This window comes from Lepisosteus oculatus, chromosome 16 (assembly GCF_040954835.1).
Source record: "Lepisosteus oculatus isolate fLepOcu1 chromosome 16, fLepOcu1.hap2, whole genome shotgun sequence".
NCBI lineage: Eukaryota > Metazoa > Chordata > Actinopteri > Semionotiformes > Lepisosteidae > Lepisosteus > Lepisosteus oculatus.
The window spans coordinates 1,653,744-1,675,096 of NC_090711.1; the positions used below are offsets into that span (position 1 = coordinate 1,653,744).

Sequence of the window (21,353 nt, forward strand, 5' to 3'; positions counted from 1 at the left end):
ATAAGGCTTTGGGTTATGCAGATACTCCAGTAAGCCTTTTAATGGAAGAGTCGGGAATGTGCGTTTCTGTCTCTAGGAGAGAGGAGCTACGAAACAGAATTAATTTCATTCCCTTTATCTCTTAACACGTGCCTTTGCCTCTGCAGGACTGATTGCACTCGCAGCGTCAATGACAGCGAGGGGGCCAGAGTTTTTTCAGACAAAGCATCCTCCTGAGTCGTGTCTGCTCTGCTCAGAGCCCACGCAGACACCACTCCACAGCCTGGATGACATCACTCCCGGGATTAGCAATTATCCACGGTGCCTCTCCCTGCCTCGCTGTCGCTGTCTCCCCAAGAGTGACACTGACGTCTCGCGTGCCGCCGTTCGGAGAAAGAGTGACAGCAGAGCTGCTTGTACTACTGACACCAGGGTGCTGTCAAACCGGACGCAACAGCTCAGGAAAGGACAGAGTCAGAACCAGCTTATTGAGAAATATGTTGAGGAGATCAACTTAGTTTAGGTTCTAAGTGTCTTGTTTAATTTTTTCTACACTTATATACTATTAAATGAATTGTGAATTCAATATAGTAGTTTTTATCAAAGCAATAAAGTGATTCAATAAAGTGATAAAAAATGCTCTCTCTTCGTCTCTTTCTGTTCGTGACCTCCTCCTGTCCCCTCTCTTTCCTTCTCTTCTCTCTCTGTCCATCTCTCTATTCCTCTTGCCCATCGTCTGCCTGTAGAAGTGCTTGGGCCAGTTTCAGGGGGCATTGTCCTTGCCTACCACAGTCATTGGCAGATGTACCGTAATGGGGGGGGTGGTGAGCCGCTAGCCCGAGGGAGGTGGGCAGGGTTTCCCCATTAAGAAATGATCCCGGTGAAGTTAATTGTGCAAATGAGTGGGGAGGTTTGTGTGGAGGCTGGTGACGGGAGGCCTCACCACAAAGCCTTTGACTCTGTCTAGACTAACCTCCGATGCTCGAAAGCCTTAAACAAAACCACTCTCTAAAAGAGTGGTTAGCTCTGGCGCCATCACAGCTCTTGGGTCTAGAGTTAGATTTTGGTCTTGAGCACCTACCGTATGGTGCTCGCATGGTGTCCATATTGGTTTTCTGAGTGTCCAAGGACATGCCGTCCAGTGCTCTAACCTGGCATTGCTAGTGTGTGTGCTCTGTGATAGACTGGCATCCTGACCCACCCCATAGCCTGTGCCTGCTGGGTCAGGCTCTGCTCCTTTTTACTCTTTAAAGTATAAGGTGGTTATTACAAATGGATGGATACATGCTCTTTGAAATGGAATCCCTATTAATTAAACCTCTCTTTCATCTTGTTTGCACTGGGCTTTACTGCACCCCAGCCTGCTTTTACCGCAGTACACCAGCGTAAACGCCAGCAAGGCCAGCATGAGGAAGGGATGTGCATGTCATCTGTACGTTAACGGCCCTGCGGATGTGCCGTCAAGGCCTCTTTCCCCCGGGGGAGCTGGGATCGACGGAGTGGGTCTGCTGGGGGGTGTGGGGGCCTGCGGGCAGGAGAGAATCGAAAGACCAAGAAACTTTCCTCTTCTGCAGAGGGACCGTCTCGCCCTGGAAACGTGGCGAAATGAGTCAAATTTAGCACAACAAAGGGGAGCTTATTGTAATCTTTTAAACCCCACCTCTGTCTGACCGCGATAGGGTTGTGCAACGCGTCTGCCTCCAGCGGTTCCCCCCTCGCAGATTAAAGATATTTGGCTTGAACTGAAGTGGGGAGAGCAGAGCGAGCAGGACCGAAGCCCGTCCCTCCGAGCGCCGTGCAGCGTGCAGGGGCTCAGCCTGTCTGGGGGCGTGCGTGTGTCTGCATGCAGAGACTTCGCGAGGCGCGTTTCCAGGCCCTCTCTCTCTCTCTCTCAATCCGCATTTCGGATTTAAAAAGATTTATTAGAAGCCCTCCAATAAAGAAAATCGCATCCCCTTCAGAGGACCGTTTCACAGTTAATTAATATACAATGCGGGTCTTCTGATGCCTTGCTTGGCTTTTCAGCATGTGCCTTTACATGACAGGGCTGACCTAGAAGAGGGACCTGGAAGGAGGATGTGTCACTAATTAAAGTTTAGGCAGCAAATCTGAGCAGCATTGGTGCAGTTTGGCCTCGCCTGGCACACCTGGCATTTACTGTGTTTTGGTGTGGTTTGTATCAGGCTGTGCAGGCTTCTGTCTGTGCTTCAGCACAGTGGCAGCATGACTTCACTGCGCTTTGCAAGACTTCTGTGTGCTTTTAAGGGCTGTGACATGTTGTGACAACCACACCAGTTCTGTGTCCCTTGCTCTATGCCTGGAGAAACAACAATTCACCCAGGGGATTACCTGTAAAAAGGTGATTGTTTACAATAGTTCTCCCTGTTCAAGCAGGGAGCCATACAGCCAGGCCCCTTTGTGTTTTGTCGTGCTTTGAAATGATCCCGATGCCCACGTGGGCAGAGAGGAGAACCGTGACTGAAATGTGCTCTTCAGAGCAGGGCTGGTTTTGTCCTTGTTGCTGTCTCTTTATCCTCCGAGCAGGCTGAGGTCTCGCGCTGGATTGGCCACAGGGCTGGCCAGGCACCTGAGCTGCACCCAGACCTGGCCTGGGGCCCCAGCACGGGGCTCATGGCCGGGCGTGTGAGCGCGCTGTCTCAGCCCATCAGTGTCTGCGCTGAGGGCTGCGCTGGCCGGGGGCCCAGGGGCGCCGCGCCGCGCACGCAGGGAGTCTGGGGCATGTCAGCGTTAAGGCAGGCTGACTCGGGAAAGGGGAGGGAGGGGGGGAGCGTGCAAGCCCAGGTTGCGTGCCGTGTGTGGAGAAGTGGGGTGCTGCCGTGGCCTGTGGGGACTGACCGGTGCGATCGTGCTGCCGTGACCTCCGCGGCCGTGGGCAGAGCCTGGTGCTGCGGCGCGATCCCAGCGTGCTCTGCTCTGCGATCAGCGACCTGCTGCCACGCGGCACGCTGAGCCCAAGCAGGCCCACTGGGGGGAACAACACTGCTCTTCGGATGAGGTCGCGGTGATTGAAGGGGTCCTTTCGGAGTTCCCCTCCTTACCCAGCGCTTGTGATCTCCTCTGCACCGCAGAAGCCAGAGCAGCCTTTCTTGACCACACACACCTGTCACTAGACGAACAAGGTCTCCACACTTTACCGTGGTTTTGCCTGCTTTTACCGCAGTAACCATTTCTCAGAGCAGTGGACTAGAACCTGGAAGGCTGTGGCTCGCGTTTCGTGTTGTTCCCTTCAGTGAGGTACCCCACCTGATCTGCTCCAATAAAACTTCCAGCTGCATAAATGGGGTATGAGTCACTTTGAATAAAAGTGTCCACCGAATACAATGAGAACGTTCTGAAGCCCAGTCTGGCTGGGCACAGAGTGTTTGTGTCTGCCCGCTCACTCCATGAAGAAGGCCAAAAACATTTTTCACAGCACTGGACTGCTCACGCGCTTGTGAGCGGAGGCTGTTTCTGAGTGCAGGACAATGGTGAGGCCTGGTCATCTCCTACAGCCATGCCTGAACAAAAACGATGATTGCAAAAGCAATTAAAGATGGCCAGTGCTCAAAATAGAACAAACACAGCACAACGCTGAGCACAACACTGAGCAGACAAGGACAAGAAGGCCTGTAAGGTGGTTTAACAAAGCCCGGGTCATCCTTCCCTCCTCCTCTCATCACTAACTCTCCTGCGGGGCGGTACGGAGCTCACAGAGTGTCAGTGGCAGGTAAGGGTGTCTAAAAGGCCCTCATTCATGCCAATACAGAGCAGGAGTTCAAGCCATAAAGCTGAGTTTTGGTTTATTCAAAATTGGTGAACACATCATTAAATAAATGATTGACGATTCCAGGTTTTGCGGCATCAAAAAACAATACATTACTATCAACCAAATAAATGTGCACTCTTGGTCATGCACTCAAAATGAAAAATGGATACTGTACATAAAACAAAGGCCGAGGAGAAGGCACAGACAGAAATATTTGCGAGCTGTCCCACGTAGAGGTTCAGCCGCCTCAGATCAGGGTCCTCTGCCTTTGTTCTCAGGGCTGCAACAAGGGAGAGAGAAACAGGGGGCTGGCACCCGGGGGGACACAAACACTAACTGCTGGTACACAGCATTCCCTGCCCCGCTTTTCCCAGGATTCCGGCCGATGTGATGCTCCTCTTTCGCATCTACTGTGTAACGTGATAAGATTCCAAGCATTCCAGACTGGGAGGATTCTAGATACTCTATGCTGACCACCAGATAAACATCCTGTGTATTTCGCACAAATGATCCTGCAGGATACTTGCAGGAGCTCTGCAGGGCTTGGGGAGGGAGAGCACGGTTTTTATGGATTGTGTAAAGTATCCACAAGTATGCCATGTCTTGGGTACCACCCAACCATGTCCATTAGCTGCCCAGACCATGAGTGGGCCAGATCCTCAACTGGCAGCCCATTGCCTTAACCTGCAGTCCACACACACGCATACAGAGGACAGTGTTTAGACATGCCAATTGAACAGTGTTTAGACATGCCAGAGTATCCCCGCGGGGAAAGCACGCAGACTCCACACAGAAGGCTTTCTCGGGCCAGAATCAAACCCAGGAATCGAGAGCTGCGAGGAAGCAGCTCTGGGCTCTTCTCCACTGTGACACCCTTTTCCTCTGCAAGGAAGAAATACTTTCCCTTCAGGAGTACAGCAGAAGTGGTGTAGAGGTGTGTTTTTTTGTGTGTGTTTAAATGTTCCACAGCTTGAGCATCTCTGATGAAATGCCTTCAAGAAGAGATCAACCTAAACTGATGAGATCCTCCTGTGTCTTACAGGTTACAAACGAGAGGGAGCCATTTAGCCTGTTTGGTTCCAGGTCCAAACAGGACGCGAACAGCACCAGTGCCAACTGGATTTACATTCTGTAAAAAAAAAAAAGATGTTTGTCTCCGTGCTCCTGTCTCCACTTTCAGCTGAACCAGGTTCAAAGACAAACTCGGATCCCCCCTGCTGGGATTAAAGCAGAGGATTTTTGGATGGCTCATTTTAAATAAAATAGGGAAAGACGGGATTTTGAATGTGTAATGTGAGAGGAGTTTTGGCTGCCGCCTCAGAGCAGAGATGCCAGAGCTTTTACTGTATAATATGCGCAGAGACACAATGACTTCAGGTCATTCACTGGACCTCACCAGACAGACCCCAGGAGGTCTGCATTGCTAGCCAGTGTACAGCCTCCAAATTACATCTTGCCCACTGTGAGATCAAACACAATGCAAACCACAGACATAAATGCATAAAGCAGGCAGATCGATGCTGTCGCTGTGATGCGTGGCAGTCTAATCTTTAAAGTCATTATTCTAATCCTCCGTACAAGCGTGTGGGGATGTATGAGAACCGGCTTTGTGTTGTGCTTGCAATGCGTTCAGAGTAATGGATGCCCAGCTCGGCTCGCCCAAACTTTTCCACAATGCAGCGTCTACACTCCAGGCAGGGCTTGGAATCAGACTGCTCCCCGAGCGGAGTTTCAGATTGTAATTCGACTCGCCCGACCTTGTCCAAAAAGCCTTCACGTTAAATCAAGGACACGTGTTTCTATTTTACACCTTCCCTACCTAGTGTTTTGAACGTTAGTAGGCAAGCGCTATAAGTTGTATACCATGAAAGTCTCTACGTAAAAGAAAGGTTATTACTACATTCCACACCGTGTATGATGCCCTGCAGTTTTTACAGTCGTACTCCTACTGTCCATTAGGGGGCGGCAGTCCTGCTTGGACAGACCTCTGGCGCTAACAGCGCTAGTGGCGAGGGTTAAAGCAAGCTGTCCATCTTGTTCCATCCAAAACTTCTAAAAACACAGACGTCAGGTCGCAGCGTCGGTTTACTGTTACAGGTAACTCATAGCATAGCCAACGATCTGACCAGTCTTCTAGATTGAGACTTGGACGATTACCGATAATACCAGCGTATTTACTTTGAGATAGAAAGTTCGTTCACATGTATGCTTTTATGTGTTTAGCGTTTCTGTGCGCGACTATTACACGTGCAATCCGAGGGGTTTATTGTGAACAGCACCCCTGACGATAGTTATTATGGTCACCCATGCTAGATTCATTCTCGTTTCGGATGGCGAACATTACTTCGCGTATTAATGGCGGACATGCCCGAAATGCTGTTTTGGGCCTTGTAGCAGAGCAAACAGCTGTACTGAGAGGTACGTCAGGCCTGCGCGGGAGCGAACGTGACGCGGCGTTCGGGGCTGCACTGGATTCGAACCCGGATCGTCCTCCAGGTCGGCACAGGCACAGCCGTCCTGACCCGCACTGGCCCGGAGCCACTCCAAGCTTCAGCTGAGGTACAGAATTTTTTTAAAAAAAAAACCTTCGAGGAAGGTTTTAGAAATCTTATTACGTATAGAATTATTTAGGATCTTCATGACCTATCCGCCTCCGGCTCTCAATTCCTCCTTCTCTCGCATGTCCTTCGTTTTCCCTGATATTAATAACCACCCCCCCTCTCCTTTTTCGGGGAGAACTGGAAGAAGGCAGGCACGGGGCGCGGGGAGCTGTAGTAAAACCCATGAAACCCACAGTACGCGGCGCTAACCGAGAGGACGGCTGCAGATGCAGAGGTGGCACAGCCCTACTGGACATGGCCCCCAGCTGCGGCGCCGGCGGCCTGGCCGACTCCAGCCCAGCTAACCGGCGCGGTTCCGTCGGAAATGGATCTCTACAGGTCCCGGCGTCTCCACTCTCTGCGGGTTCTGGCAGAAAAAGAAGGGGGGGGGCAGGGTCTCGCCCGGCTTGATGAAATATGTTCCGACGTCAGCGCGCATTTGAAAGTGAAAAGCGACCACGGGACATCTTCAAAGGCACAATCGCTTATTGTCTGCGGGCGGAGAAGCCGGTCATTGTGCCGGGGCGGGCCCCTGCGCGCAGACTGCCTTGCAGCAGGCGAGGTCAGCGGCGGGTCGCCCCGGCGATGAATGGTGTCTGGAGTGTGAGCGCACATCTGTGCGCTTGTGGGACGCGCCGCCGCCGCCTCCCCCACGTGTGAGCCGGGGGCGGCGCCCTTCGCCCTGATTGGCAGGCGGGCTCTAGGCTCCCGCCAATCGGAACCAGGCGTGAAAGATCTCGAACTTCCCGTTGGTGGCCTGGCTTGTCCTTCAGGCTGCGGGGGGTCGTAGACACGCCTCCTCGGAATGCGAGCTGTCTGGACCCGGTTTTTTAAGGGAGATGAAGTTGTCGAAGTTCGGAAAGTTGATCAAATGTTTTTTTTGTCGAAAGGTTTTTCACGAGTTCTTGTGTAACCCCCGTTTCATATTTCGTTGCGTTATTGTGCCTCGTTGCCCACAGCATTATAATTTGTGAGCTAGCATGAGGTGAATATTTCAAGCTGTTGGGAGCCTTTTGCAGACGAGACAGTTTTGCAATAACAGATTTCTCACGGGGCCGAAAGAAGAATGAAATTCCTTCCCCTGGAAACACAATAATGTCAGCTGATTTCGGTCAGCGCCACGGTCTCCTGAAGCTTTCCGTCTCGCTGTTTGTGAGCGTACGTCTGGGTCCTCTCGCCCTGTGACTTGTGAATTGCGCTTTATTTCGACGAGTGAATTCAAGAAATATGACATATGACATATGACATATATGACGCCCACGAAGCGATTTTGAAAAAGGACGTCATCCAGATTTTTCCCTCTTTAAACTGAAATTGATAAGACATTATTGATCCCGAAGGGAAATTGAATCTAAGCACCATAGATTAATTGTTTCTGATGTTTCGGGTGAACTTTTCCGATTTATGGTGTAACATCAGAAAAAATATACAGCGTCGTCGATCTTACAGAGGTGATATTCTGGTGCACTCCACAAAGGGGACCTCAGACGGGTATCTTATAACGCTGGTGGACACCCCCACTTCGTTTTGGGGACGGAGAGAGGGCGTCTCGACTTGGCGCTCCGATTGGCTGCTCGGGCCGTCACTCCGGCGGGCCCCGTCTGGCGGTGACGTCACCGCGTCTGCCTCAGCCGGAGCCCCCGCCCCCCAGGCAGAGCGGCGCTGACTTGGACTTGACTGAGCGGACCGCAGCGGAGCTCACAAGGCTGTCGGGCACACGGATACAAAGTAGCTCAGCGCCGTGAGACCGGGGACGCCGTGATACTGGAGCTCTCGGGGCAGTCAGCGGCCCGGGGCGGGGGGGCAAGACGGAACCGGAGACTCGAGACCGACCCCCGACAGGCACCGCTGTCCTTCCAAATACGCCGCGACGCGTCCAAGCCGGGGACCAGCTGAGGGATTTGCTACGGACCTCGGCACGGCCGCTCTCTCCGCGACTCCTGGGGGAAGGGACAGGCGCCGCTCCAGGCTAGCCGAAGTGTGGCTGATATTCTTCCCCTCCCTAGCTCTCTTGATTTAAATGTTCAACTTCATGGGTCTAAACGCTACCGCGACCTTTCAGACCAATGTATCCTGTACATGCAACTGCAAGCGCTCGACTTCATTCCAAAGTATGGAGATCTGTAAGTACTTCGACTTGGGTTTTTTGTTTAAAAAAAAAAAGAAATTCGCTTGTGCATTTTTGTGCTGTATCGACGGCGTGCGGCCGTTAATGTGGTGCGGCCGTGTGCCCCTTCGTGTTTGGTGAGCAGATGTTGTGTTTGCCGGGTGCCGGTGCTCCAGGAGCGGGCACCCCAGTGAAGTTGGGCAAGACTGCCCCCCCGGTACTCCGGTGCTCCGGCTCGGGGTTCGAGCGCGGCGAGAAGCCACTCGACCCCGGAGAAGTAAAACAGAACTTTCTGATTGATGGTTCGGCTGGCGCCGAGTACGCGTCGGGAATGAACGGAGTTTCTCGGCGTCTGGTGTGCGTTCACACGAGTCTGCGGGATAGGGGATGTGTTCGGGAAAGTAGCAGGCGAGGCTGGGGCCCGGGTGTTCAGCAGTGAGGCGGAGTCCTGCCCCTGGCCAGCTGAAATTTCACGGGGGGTCATCCTTCGAGGTCACGGGGGTCAGTCTCCGAGCCCTGCCATACAGTCTGTGGTCAGCTCCCGCGTCGGCGGCGTGTCGTCCTCGCCTGTGCTGTGGCGGTGACTGGCTTTTGTGAGAACAGACGATTTCACCGAGAAAAGGAACATACATGAATTTGCCGGCTGTGTGGACTACGTACTTGGCGTCTTTCTCAAGTCTGCTGAGAAGATTCCGCAGTAGCCTGTTCGTACACACTGCTGCCACACTGATTATTTTCATTAAAACGGCGATATCGTGGGGGTTTCGGTTATAGTCCCTTCGGTTATACTGTGAGACGCAGGTCTGTAGCTGAAGCTAACCGTTGCCAAGCAGGAGGAGGCAGACTGCCTGTTCGGGGAGCGCTTGTGGGTGGCCCGGGTCAGGGTCCGTGTGGGCTTCCGAACAGACTGGGTCTCAGCCCGCCTACCCCGCGGTCTTGTTCCACAAGTGAGGACCCGGGACACCGTGCTGCCGAGGGCTTATCTGCGAGTGGAGGGGATAGAGATACCGGGAACGGATCTGAAACAGTCGCAATCCAGGCGCTTTTCTTGTATAGTGAGAGCTACATTCTTGTCTGCGCTGCGTCTCAGAACTTGTTCGCAGCATAAAAAGCTCCATCGCCAGACGCGCGTATTTATTTTGTGTCCGTTCCGTGTGAACTAAGAATGCTGCTCAGGGCTTCCATTCCTCAGAGGGGTCCCTCTGCACTCGGTCCTGTAATTATTTGGGTTTTCATTTCACTAGATATATAAGTATGTGTAAAAGGCGTGAAGGGTGATACAATCCAGTGTGTGTCCGCAGCTGTAGGAGTCCTGATTCAGGATTAACAGGAGGCACGAGTATGTGGTCTCTGCTGACTTTGTCTGGCAGCCTCTTCGTCTAAAAACCCATTGGGGAGTGAAGAGGGGGTGTTTCTATTCTTATTTTTTGGAGTCGCAATCATCTCCGAAGCACGCTCGCACAGCGCTGCTCTGTGAGCCGCGGGGGGGTGGGGATGAGAGACGGCTGACGAGGCGCAGATCTCCCGCAGGAGCCGAGGAAGAGGCGCCGCGATGGAGGAGTTGTGGGTGGGCTGGTGGGAATGAAGTTGCGCCCCTTGAAGTTTTCAGGCCGTGTCGGCTTGTTGCCGTCCGCTTTCCGCGCTGGACGAAGGCGCGGAGGAACGCGGGTTCGAGGACCTGCTGTGCCCCCCGGCCAGGGGGAGCGCGGGCTCAGCTCCCCGCTGAGCTCAGGGGCGGGTGTGTGCGGTACTGCGCGCAGCTGGCGCCCTGTTCCGGGAAAGGGAGCTGGAAGGCCCGTCTCCCGTGTTCGCTCCCGCAGACAGATGAACAGTTGTTGTTGTTGTTGTTGTTGTTGTTGTTGTTGTTGTTGTTTTTGAAAGATCAGTTTCAGGAAGAACTGACAGGTGGGCCGACCTGAATTAATAAATGCCTTTTATTTTGGATGAGAACAAGACGCCTTACTGCATTAAAGGAAAGGTCTCCCTTTCATACGAAAGTATCATACGATACAGTGCGAGTTCAACGGAAGATGCCCGTTTTGCTGGACAGTGCTGTTGGGTTTGGTTTCCTCTAAGAGCTGCCCTGGATTGTGCAGCGGCAGGGAAGCAGGTGCTTGATGTCCAGCACTGGAGTCCGTCCCGGGTTTTACCAGCTGCAGGGATTTGTCCGAGGCCAGCGTCCAGCACTGAGTATTTTAAAAACCTTTGCCGCCTTATTTTAAGAAGGTTTGAGCAAGCAGATACACTACCGCATGGAGATAAAATAGTTGTGGGCTGCCTGTATTTGAGACGAAAAGTCGAACCCAGTCAAAGTGCTGTGCAATGGGAGTCATTCCTGATGAAGAAGAAAACTCGGATAACCCCCTTCTCTCTGTTTTTTTTTGCATTTCAAATTGGCAGGATCTGCATGTCTCATTTATAACTTTGTGACATCTAAGGATTCTATATAAGATAAACCAGAGCATGCCCTGCTTCTCTGCAGAAGAGAGAATTAGGTTAATATGAAAGATTTGTGGCCCTGCAGTACTTGATTAGAAAAAAAAAAACGAATACACGTCTTTTATTGGGAGAAAATGTGACAAATATTCTGGCTAGTGTTAATTAAATTCCACGCTGGCTGTGCTTTCGGCTTGGCTTGGCTTTGAAGGCAGTCAAAAATAAATCAAAGTGTTTTCTTTTGCTTTCTGTGCAAGAAATTTTGCTTGTGATTTTGTAGTTAGTAGCGTCAGACCTCTCTCTCTGTTCCACTAAAGCAGAAGCGAACCCTCTGTTCCTTTGTGGTCAGCGTCTCTCGATGTGTTAGCGTTTCAATCGCTCCTTTGGGCGGAGGCGGGAGTCCAGAGCCGCAGGCGGCCGTGTCTGTGTCCTGGAGGGTCCGGGGTGTCCGGTCCGGTCCGGTCTGGGCTGGGCTGGGTTGGGTTGGGCCCCACCGTTTCCTGTCACGACCTGTGTGCTTAAGTCTGACCGCCACAGCGAGCCTCTGCCTGTTCAAGTCCTGATTGGAAGGCTGTGAAAAGTGACTAAATTAAAAGACTGTGATGCCCTGATCTGTCTGGTTCAGGCATTGTTGGCTCCAGTCTGGGCTGTGCCGCTTGCCCACGGAGCAAAATTCCTTGCCCAGCAGGGCTGTAGCTGGGGGGGCTCCTCGTGGTGTGTAAGACCCCTTTTACTCCTACACTGGCTCAAGGTCCTAGCAGTGAGGTGAGCTGATTGGTTTGATGGGAAGTCACTGTTGTTTTTTACTTCTCCTCCAGTAGGGTCTTAGTCATCTTTTAGATGCAGCAGAAGTGAATGTTAGGAGTTCGCGCAAAGCCATCCCACTACTGTATCAGCTTGGTCTGTTATTAATGCAACGTAGTTTGAGGGAGGAGAAAGCAGGGTTGACATTTAGCTGTCTTAATTTGCACTGATCGGCATCTTCAAAATCTTTATCACACCAGGCGAAAGTAAATTATCCACGAGCAGCCAATATGAAGGGCTGAAGTACAGTAGCTGATCCATCACATCAATCAATCAAATCTAATCGACTCATTGCCAAGTATTGCTTGTATACAGGCTCATCTTTTAGCTTTATATATGTATAAAAAGTCTACTTTTTAAAATGTCAGGGTTAACTGTCAACTCAGAATTGTTAAATGTACTGTAGAAGATCACCAAAGAATCGTTTGTGTGTAAGGAACAGCACGAAACTGAGAGATGTGCACATCTGTGTGTAGAAAGATGCTTGATATGGAATGAAAGGTGTTTCTGACAAGGAGCACAGCAGTGAAGAACGCAGTAGTGACATATCTGTACCTTACTGTAACAATCAAGGCAACACCTGCAGTTCTGGGCCTCTGATGCTGGTCTCCTCCCCAGTTCTATAGCTGAAGTGTTCAGCTGTGGATTGTGTCGTATTTCCAGCTGCTGCTCTCCTGCCAGTCTTGATCAGGGCTTTGTGCGTGTCCGTACTGCGTCGTGCAATAACAGTGCAAGAAGATGGTTACAAATCATCAACCATCAGTCGTCAACGATAAAACCATATTGGCTGCACGTGTGCAGGACGGCAAGGTAGTCTGAGTCTGGTAGCTGTGGACTGTGGACAAATCCGTTTGGTCCACTGGAGGTGCAGGCCTGCCCTCTAGTCCATTGCCCTGTAGGAGGGCACCTGCACTAACTGGGAGGGTGTCCGCGCCTCTTCCCGGTACTGACGGGGGGGCAGTTCGCTCCGAACATCTGGGAAGGGGCAGCTGTGCACAGGGGTTTGCGATCCCAGGTTTGTTTGGTAAAATAGTGCAGCGCAGGTTTTTTATAAGATGGGCATAAAAATCGTCCTTTGTAAGACTGAAAACCAGACAGATGTTTGTGCAGTTGTCCTTTAATGGCTCAGGGTGTTTGAGCTGTAAAAGGGAGAGGATGGCTTTCTCAAAGGCTGTGGAAGATGAGTACAGCCGACTCACTCCTTCTGTTGTTGGAAGCGGAGATGTGAATTAGTCCTGTCAAGAGCTGGTTACTGTTTGGGCATTGTCAGGAATACAGCATGTTTCTGTCCAGATTAAGGTAGGATTCTTTTGCAGTAGAAGCAAATACTTCAGTTTTGTCTTTTTCAGAAGGTTTATATCTGTGTGGCTTTCTTCCATCCAGATAGAGAATCTGGGATCCAAGCATGTCTTGCAAAAAGCAAGCATTTCGATTTGAGTTCTTGTGAAAAGTGGAGTCAGGTACCCCTTCTTAACAAAATTTCCAAAATTGTTTTGGAATGAGAGAAGAGAATATTTCAGCTGACCATCTTTAAAACACCACTAAAGATCAATGCACAGAAGCTTTGAAAAATAATACTTGTAATTAAATGGATGAAAACAGATTCAGATGTCTGTGATTGAAAGCTTTGTCACATGGACATAAAATAGTAATGCTGAAAAAACTCCCAGAGCTTGTGAAAGAATTTCAGATTCAGGTTTTACTCAAATAAATGAACTCATTCTTGGTGCATGCAACGCAGTTACTCTAAGTGCGTGACATTTAAAAATTGAAATTAAACATTTCTCCCCCTTTCTTATTCCCTCATTCTTTCCTGTTTCATAATATTTATTTTGAAAGAACTTCCTATTTATGTTTTAAAAAGCCAAATTATCCATCTGCGGGCTCTGGCCCGCGCAGTGGAGACTCAAGCCAGCTCTCCTCTGACAGACCAGACCACCCAGGAGCTGAAAACACTCGGCCTTCTCCAGAACAGGGCAATCAGACATGCTCCTAATTAAAGACCCGCACTGGGAATATTTGGCTTCACAGGGCCTGCGGCTGGGGGCGAGCATGCCCCTTCCCCGGGCTGTTTGTGGAACGGCTACACAGCCCCTCTCTGCCCTGCGGCGCAGCGGGGGCTGGGGGTCTCAGACACTCTGCAGAGGGGCTAAGACAGTGCCCCTCCTTTCTAAAGCTGTTAACCTGAGGTCAAGCCCTTCTTAAAATTTGCACCTTGTCTGATAGTGTCACAGCTAGTGACAGGACAGCGGAGAGCTGCGGAGCGTATCAGGGGGGTGGTGTTCACCCACAGCTTTCTCTAGTCTGAGAAAGGAAGGTCACTTGTTTGAAAACAACTGACTTCGTGGGCAAATGACTTCATCTGTCTTTCCGTAAAAGTCTGTGCATTGCAGCACTTTATCGGTAACGGGCATTTGTCTGGGCTGCAGTTCTTTAATCATTGCTCAAAGAGAAGCTTGTCTAGCTAGACAGTTCAGAAACCAGCTTCATCAGCAGCTGAATTCCCGTACCCCCAGACCTGAGCCATCAGCAGGTGTGCGTAGCTATTGCTATTGTATTGGACAGAAGAGATGATGTACTAGTTCTGTTTATGCCTTAATTATTCCCTCCTGGAGCTGAAAGTAGCTGTCGGCTGGCTGGGCTGTTTTCCGTTCATTCTTGTTGTGCGCCGCTGGAGGTGGAGTGTTCCTCCGCCAGTATGACATCACCTGTACCAGTCAGCCTGTAGTCACCGAGAGACACGGCTCCCTCGCTGTCCGACCCCCACCCCACCCTCCACTGCTCTCAGCACCTCTCATCTGCTGCCGAGACACGTCAGCCACCCAGCCGTGTGCATCAGAGGCAGCACTCACAGAAGACGTTAATAATCGGGCAGGCACTTTCCGAAATACCAGAGGCTTGACTGCAGATGTCTTTCAGTTTAAGATTGAGCCCTTTCAGGAGCCTTACGGTGGCTTGACTCCTCAGCTGTGGGTGTGTCTGTCTGGCTTGGGGGAGGGGGGGGGTCTTGTTTCTCATCATTTCCACAGCAGAGTTCATGCATGAGTCTCAACACGACGAGAGTCTGCTACTGTAGCTGTGCTTTTTTTTTCTCGTCTCAAGTCTCTTCTACTTCTGTCCACTGCACAACTCTCCCACCCCCCTCCCTAGACACGCTCCCCCAGCCCCCCGGTGCCCTGGAGGGAGAGAGTAGTGTGACGATCCAAGTCCTTTGTTGTCCCACTGTCTGTGGAGCCAGACCGAGTGCCAGACTGAGGAGCCTTTCATTCCCCGGTGGAGATCTGGGAGATCTGGGATGTTGACTGGTTGGCAGCCGCCCCCAGCAGTGCAGCCTTTGTTGTGCCCTGGCCTGAGGGCCTGTCTTCCCAGTAGCGTGTCCTGCTCCCCTCCACAGTGCACCGCGCTTGCTGTCGGCCTTTAAATGGGCTCTGTGCTGGATAAAATGGTGGGAGGTGGAAGTGGAAATAAGACCCAGCGCAGCCCTGCGCAGCGGCGACGGCCAGGAGCTCAAGTTCAAGGTCCCCGTCTCCTCCGGGCTGTCTGCGCTGGGAGAGCCCGGGAGCAGGTCGGAGATCCTCCTGTCTGACTCACGCCGCCCCTCCCACCTGCCTCTCCGTCTGGGAATTTTTATTACAGGCCCAGCTGTAGGGCAGTTACTGCCATGAATGCGCCAGGCACAGGTGTGCGCCCTCTGTTCTGGCCTGGCTAGCCCCCGCCGTCTCGGACAGACGGCCCCAGCCCCCCCGCTCCCGGAGGCACAGCTCCTCGTGGGTAACAACAGGAAAAGCGGTCCTGGGTCTCCGGAACCACGCGCTGCCTTTTACTCTGTGTGCTCTTTGGTACGAGACGCAGATCCATCAATTGAGTTTCTCTCGCTGCAGCTCCAATTGGGGAAGTCATCCTTTTCATTTTTGGAAAGGGCCAACGGCGCTGAGGTCCAATTTGTCAGCCTTCAGCCGTCTGAGAGATCCGAGTGTGCCGAACGGGCTCTGCGAAGCCCTTCAGTATCATTTCTTTCCATTTATGTGTATAATAACCACATCAGAAACTGAGCCCCCTGTGTAGTTCTGCAGCCAAGGAATCTGTTCTCTCTGCAATGCACAGCTGTTTCACAGGGCCTCTCCGCCGGGCTTTTTTTAGCAGCAAAGCACGGCGCTCAGGAGCAGGATTACCAAGCGGCTTGGAGGGGTGTCAGAATATTAACAGGCGGCTGCTCAGCTCTGCCGGCCTAAACTGCGAGAGGGAGGGCTGGGGATTTACATGCTCCTGAAATAATACCGCTGGCGAATGACGAGACATCCAGGGTGCACAGGGTGCTGGCGGAGGAGAGAGGAGCAGCATGGGCCGAGTGTGTGTGGAGCAAAGTCTCGGAATCGGGGATCAGCGGGGGGGGCACTGCAGGTTTCCCTGGCTCTGGCGAGGCCGTGCGCTGTGGTGGGGGCGCGGTGCCGCTCCTGGTTATTTCAGTCCTCCTATGTCCCTGACCCCCAGTGTGCCCCCAGGCCTTGGATGGGACAGTGGGACGGATCGTTAGTGGGCCGGTGTTTGAAAACCAGGGGAGGAGAAGCCTGCTTAGCTTTTCCACTGCTGGTGCCATTGGCACAAGAAGCTGCGGCTCGTGCCACCCAGGAGGGGCCGAAGAGCCCGGCGTCTGTCCCTGGAGCTGGAGCCCTGCTCTCTGGCGACTGCCCTGGAGGCACCAGGGACACGGGCTCGGGGATCGATGCACAGTGCTGTAGACATCCTTTGTTCATCCTGGCTCCTTGGAGCTGAGTTATCAGTTGGCATTGATTATCTCATTTCCATCACAAAAGAGGTGAAGCCTCAAACAAAGAGGCTGGCACCTCTCCAAGGGGGCAGGAGAAAGAAATGTAAAGATTTCATTTCTGACAGTCAACCTGTACAGAAAGTTAAAGCTGTTTTTTGTTTCTTGTATGTTTGGTTTGGCTTTGTTTTTTTTTTTTTTAAACTTACTAGTTGTTTAAGAAAACAATGCTATGAGAGATGACAGGTTAGAAGAACCTTTTTTATTAGCTGTTTGATCCCTCATTCTTTCAGCTGTGCTGGCCTGGGGTTTTTTTTTTCGTTCCCCAGACTTGTTTTCAGATCAGTTCCAACAGGATCTGAACGATCTTTACAGAGGCTGAGTGGTTCCTCGTTCAGGGTGTGTGTGTGTGTTTGTGTGTGTGTTTCAAAGCTCCGTCCGGCCTGCAGCTGTGTGTGAGCCAGGCTCCTGCCTAGAGCTGCAGTGGATGAGCCGTGCAGATCCTGGGCTCTGCTAAAGAAACCAGCCTGTACTGTCCACTTCAGGGGGGGGTATGAGCGTCTGTGCAGCCCACAAGCATGAACGTCGCACCCAGCAGAAATCCTGGCCAGGTGAGGACATTCTGCACAGTCAGTCTTGTGCAGAAATTTGCGTGGTATGAATTTAGCATAGAGGCAGAACCTCCATAAATACACGTCTCCGTTCCATGCTGTACCACCTCTTCCTCACTGTAAAAGTCGCTCAGGATATCACATGGGGCCTTTCTATTTTTGTAGCAGTTTACAGCTCGTCTCTGTTTGTGATTTAATTATTAACCACAGACAGCCTTGGCGCAGTGCCCTGGGTTCCTGAGACCTGCGTAGACGGGCCTCTCTGGGCTCGACAGACAGATCAGGGACCCAAACAGCTACAGCGGATGTAAACAGTGTACATATTGAAGTCAGTCTGGGTAAAGGCAACTTCAAGGCAAAGAGTGATAGTAATCAGGTACTGATATCCAGCCCTGCTGGCCAGATTGTCCTGGGAATTGCCTCTTGGTCCCAGTCCAGGGATTCTCTGGATGATACCGTGTCCATGTGAGGCAGCCTGGGTGGACCTGTCAGGCCCCTCTGCTCCTCTCGTTCTGTCTCCATGCAGAGTTCATTATCGAGGGACTCTGCGATGTTAAAATGAGCACGCTTGAAACAGACGAACCTGATGTGCTGTGAGCTGCACACCACCAAGCATGAAAGAGAGCAGGCCCAAGCACTGCAGATCACGGCGGGCAGGGCAAAGCCCCCCCCGTACACCCATACCCCCGAACACCTCTGGCGTGCGTTTGCGTCGCTGTTCTTGCTGCGTTCCGATGGCTGTGGTCCCGGTGCAGTCGGCTGTCCTGCAGCCCGGAGGTGGCGGAGTGGCCCGGGGAGTGTCTGCCCGGGAGGGGGGGGCACGCGCGGTATCAGGCCAGCGGTGCGTCGGCTGCCCTCCGCTTTCAGGGTATTGTTCAGCGGCGGTGCCAGGGCAGCGGAAAGGGTGGGCGTGCGCGGATGTGATTCTTGGCACGGCCCGTCGGAGTCCTCCCCCGTTCCTCATGCGAGGGGCTGTGGCCTGCTGCTTCATCGTGCCTGGCTGTCCCGCACTGTCTGGGCCTTTGTTTCTCGGGACTGCTGGAGTTTTCCGGGGGGGGGAGGCACAGAAAGGCAACCTCTGTTCTCCCAGACCCCTCCGACGCTGTCTGCTCTCTCCCTTGTCATCCTGCTGATATCTGACCTCCCTGCTGTCTCGGGTGGAGCCGGGCACACAGGGGTCCGTCTTGCCTTGCCTGCCGAGGGGGTGGGGTTTTGGTGGTCTAGGAAAGCAGCGCAGTAAGACGCCCGATCTGTCTCTGGCGATTCTCGTTAGGACCCGCGGGAGGGGAGGCAGCCTCAGTATCGCCCTCTGGAGGGGCACAGCGCAGTCGCTGCAACTCTCTCACGCACACACACACAGCTCGTTTTCCTCCTCCTGCCCTTTAAGGACAGAAGGGTATAAACCCGGACAGAAGGACGGTGCACTCTCCCGCCTTCTCTCGGACAGCGGCCGGAGCGCTTGTCCTGTTATTCAGGAAAGGGGGTGCAGATTTCTCGGCCGCGGGGCTCATGGTTCCCCTACACCCAGACAGTCGACTGCGCGGCGCTGGGCCCGTATGTGGCAATGGCTCTTTCCTTCTGGCTCGTGGGCTGCCTCGTTTTCGGGGCCTCCCGGGGCCCGTCGGGAGCCGGGTTCCTGTTCAGTGGTGCCCTCTGGGCGGTCAAGCGGGCCTGTAAGGTACTTCTCTGGGGGGCTGCGGGCGTTCCTGTGCCCTCGCGGGCGTGGGCACGAGCGCTGGACCCTGGGGCGCACGGCAGCGGCGGTGTGAGAGGGTGGGGTCCTCTTGCACCCCTGCCCACACGTCGGCGCCTGGAAGGTTCCGGTTCTGCCGGATGACTCCTGCCTCCGGAGCGCAGCACTCGGGAAGGGGCAGCGGCAGGGCCGCGGTCGCGCCCGACAGGCTGCTGCGCCCGGCTCCTGCTCCCCTGCGCCTCCCCCCGGCTCTGGGACACCCGAAAGGGGCTTCTCTTCGTCTCGAGGACGACCCTCGCCGTCTGTTGCCGGAGGAGCCCGGGAGGCGCAGTCACCTGCGCTGGCGCAGGCCCGCGGCCGACCCCTCTGCCTGCCTCCCCTCCCTCCGCTGGCCTTTGTTCCCGCTGTCTAGACGAGATGCAAAGGAGCGGCGCGGTGGAGCACGCAGAGTGACTGACGGGGAGACTGGGGAGGACCTCATTAACCCTTCGTCTGCCGCGGGGGCTGGCGGTGAGCCTGGGCTCTGAATAATCTGCATCTGATTTGGGGGAGGAGGGGTGTGGGTCAGTGCCGGATATTCGTTGTTTGCCGGCAGGGGAGGAGGGTTGGAGACAGACAATCAGCTGTGTTGACCAGCCGGGACTCTTTAACTCTTTAACTCTTTGCGTGTTCAGAGATCGGCGCCTTCCAGGCACGTAAAACTACACAAGGTGCCGCGTGGGTGAGGGTGGGTGTGACCTTCTGCTGGCACGGGAGGTGATTTTTTTATTTTTCCCTTTTGCGGTGGGGGAATAGGAGGCGACGGCTGTCTGCAGGTCCACTGCAAACATCCCGATTAGCGCAGGTGTGCTCTGAGCTCAGATAACCAGCTGCATTGGATAACCAATTTGCATTGGCTGAAGAAAACCTTTCCGTTCAGATAGAGAAGAAACGAAAGGTGGCCTGTGGACCTGCGCTGTTCAAGTACAGGGTCAGGGGCGGCTGCTTGAGCAGCAGTGCCCACCCCCACAGAGCCACAGAGGTCAGCCTTGGCACCTGGGTCTTGCCATCGCAGGTCTCTGCGGCAGGTAATCCTTGCCCCTGGGCTCATGAAGCACGTGAGAATCCGCTGGGTTCCTCTGAGAAGGTCCAGATGAGACCCGAGTGACCACCCCCACTCTGTGCAGAAAGGGGAGCCTGCCCTGCTAAGCAGCCGTGCTCGTTTGCAAATCGCAGGTGGTCATCCTCTCCTGTCACCCTGGAATCGATAACGAGCGAGTCTCTGGTACGTCGGTTCTGACTTTGCAGTCTCGAGTGAAGAGACGTGCACCGCCACCTGAGCTTTTGAAAAGCAGGTTTCTCCTCACAGCGCCACAGCCTGGAGGCCTCGGGAGACCAAGAGCCAGCAGGCCGGCTGAGTGTGAATCCAGCAATTTGGCGTTCTCAGATCTGTTTCTCCTTTACTGGCAGGCTGGTGCTGCTATTTGCTTTGAAACGTCTCTGCGGTGGTTGGTGGTGTGAGCAGAGTGAGAGTCAGATGAGACTGAAAACACTTCAGGGATGTCGATATCTATCACCGTCAGAGATGCTGGTAGAGTTGTTCAGTGTTCCCTTGAGTGACCACTGAGTCAGGTAGAGTGAATGTACAGTAAAAGAAATAATTACACCTTTGTAAAAAAAAGTGTGTGGGAATTTCTAAATCTGTGGGTGCAAACCTAAAACGTAAGCTGTAAAAACTTGTTTTGGCTTTTTTTTATTTTTTGCATGCTTTTGTTGCTGGAAGAGCCTTCCCTGTTGCTGGGCAAACTTTGTGCTGCGGTTCTCAGACAGAAAGGGCTGCAGTCACGTCTGAGCTCCGTGACTCGAGATCATTGTCTTAAGGATTCAGATTTATGTAAATAAAATTTGGGGCCTGCATAATAAGCACCGCCAGCGCATCTGCAGAGAGGGCCTGGAGAATCGGTCTCCAGGCAACCAGCCACTTGGGTTCAGAGGGGAAGGGTCAGGGGTGAGGAGGAGGAGCCTGACAGAAAGCAAAAGGTTCATTGTCAAGCGTTGCTCACAGTGACCTGGAGCCTGGGGTCAGGGGGCGACCATTGTTACCTCACCACAACAGAGCTGGGTGTTTAAATCTTCAGCCTCACAATCACACTCTTTCTTCTCTGTTGTCCTGTTTGCCAGCCTTCCAAAATTCCCACCCCACTAACCTCCCCCTCACGCCACAAAAAAAAAACAAAGGGGTCTATATTGCCTTCTCACTTCAGTATAATGGCATATTTAACAGTTTTTCAGACAGTGCTACTGTTCACACAACAGTGCTGTCTGCTGAACTGGGGTTGCTGTGTCACAGCCAGTGCCCTCCTTCTGGTACTTCAATTATTTATTGTTTTCATGCGAATACTCGTATGATTATCCACAACTCCCCCCCAGCAGGAGTGACTAAGCTGATGCCCCAGCTTCTGTCAGGACCCGCAGCTCAGACAGCAGAGGAGCAGCCCTTGACCAAGCTGATATCAGCCCTCACCCTTAAAATAACAGACCCAGAAACTGACACTCTTTCTAATTTAATCTTTGTGAAAGCGGTGACTCATGGCTGCTTATCGTATCCTGTTT

The 21,353-nt window shown here is 52.9% G+C and overlaps 1 protein-coding gene across 1 annotated transcript in view; it reads left to right on the forward strand.

The window, feature by feature from the left end:
- Positions 1–7,646: 7,646 nt before the first annotated feature.
- Positions 7,647–21,353, forward strand: part of pmepa1 (prostate transmembrane protein, androgen induced 1) — a 31,493-nt gene continuing 17,786 nt past the window's right edge. The window contains exon 1 of the mRNA XM_069179435.1: positions 7,647–8,468. Coding sequence (XP_069035536.1) covers positions 8,366–8,468 — 103 coding nt within the window. The 5' untranslated portion in view covers positions 7,647–8,365. The remainder of the gene's footprint in view (positions 8,469–21,353) is intronic.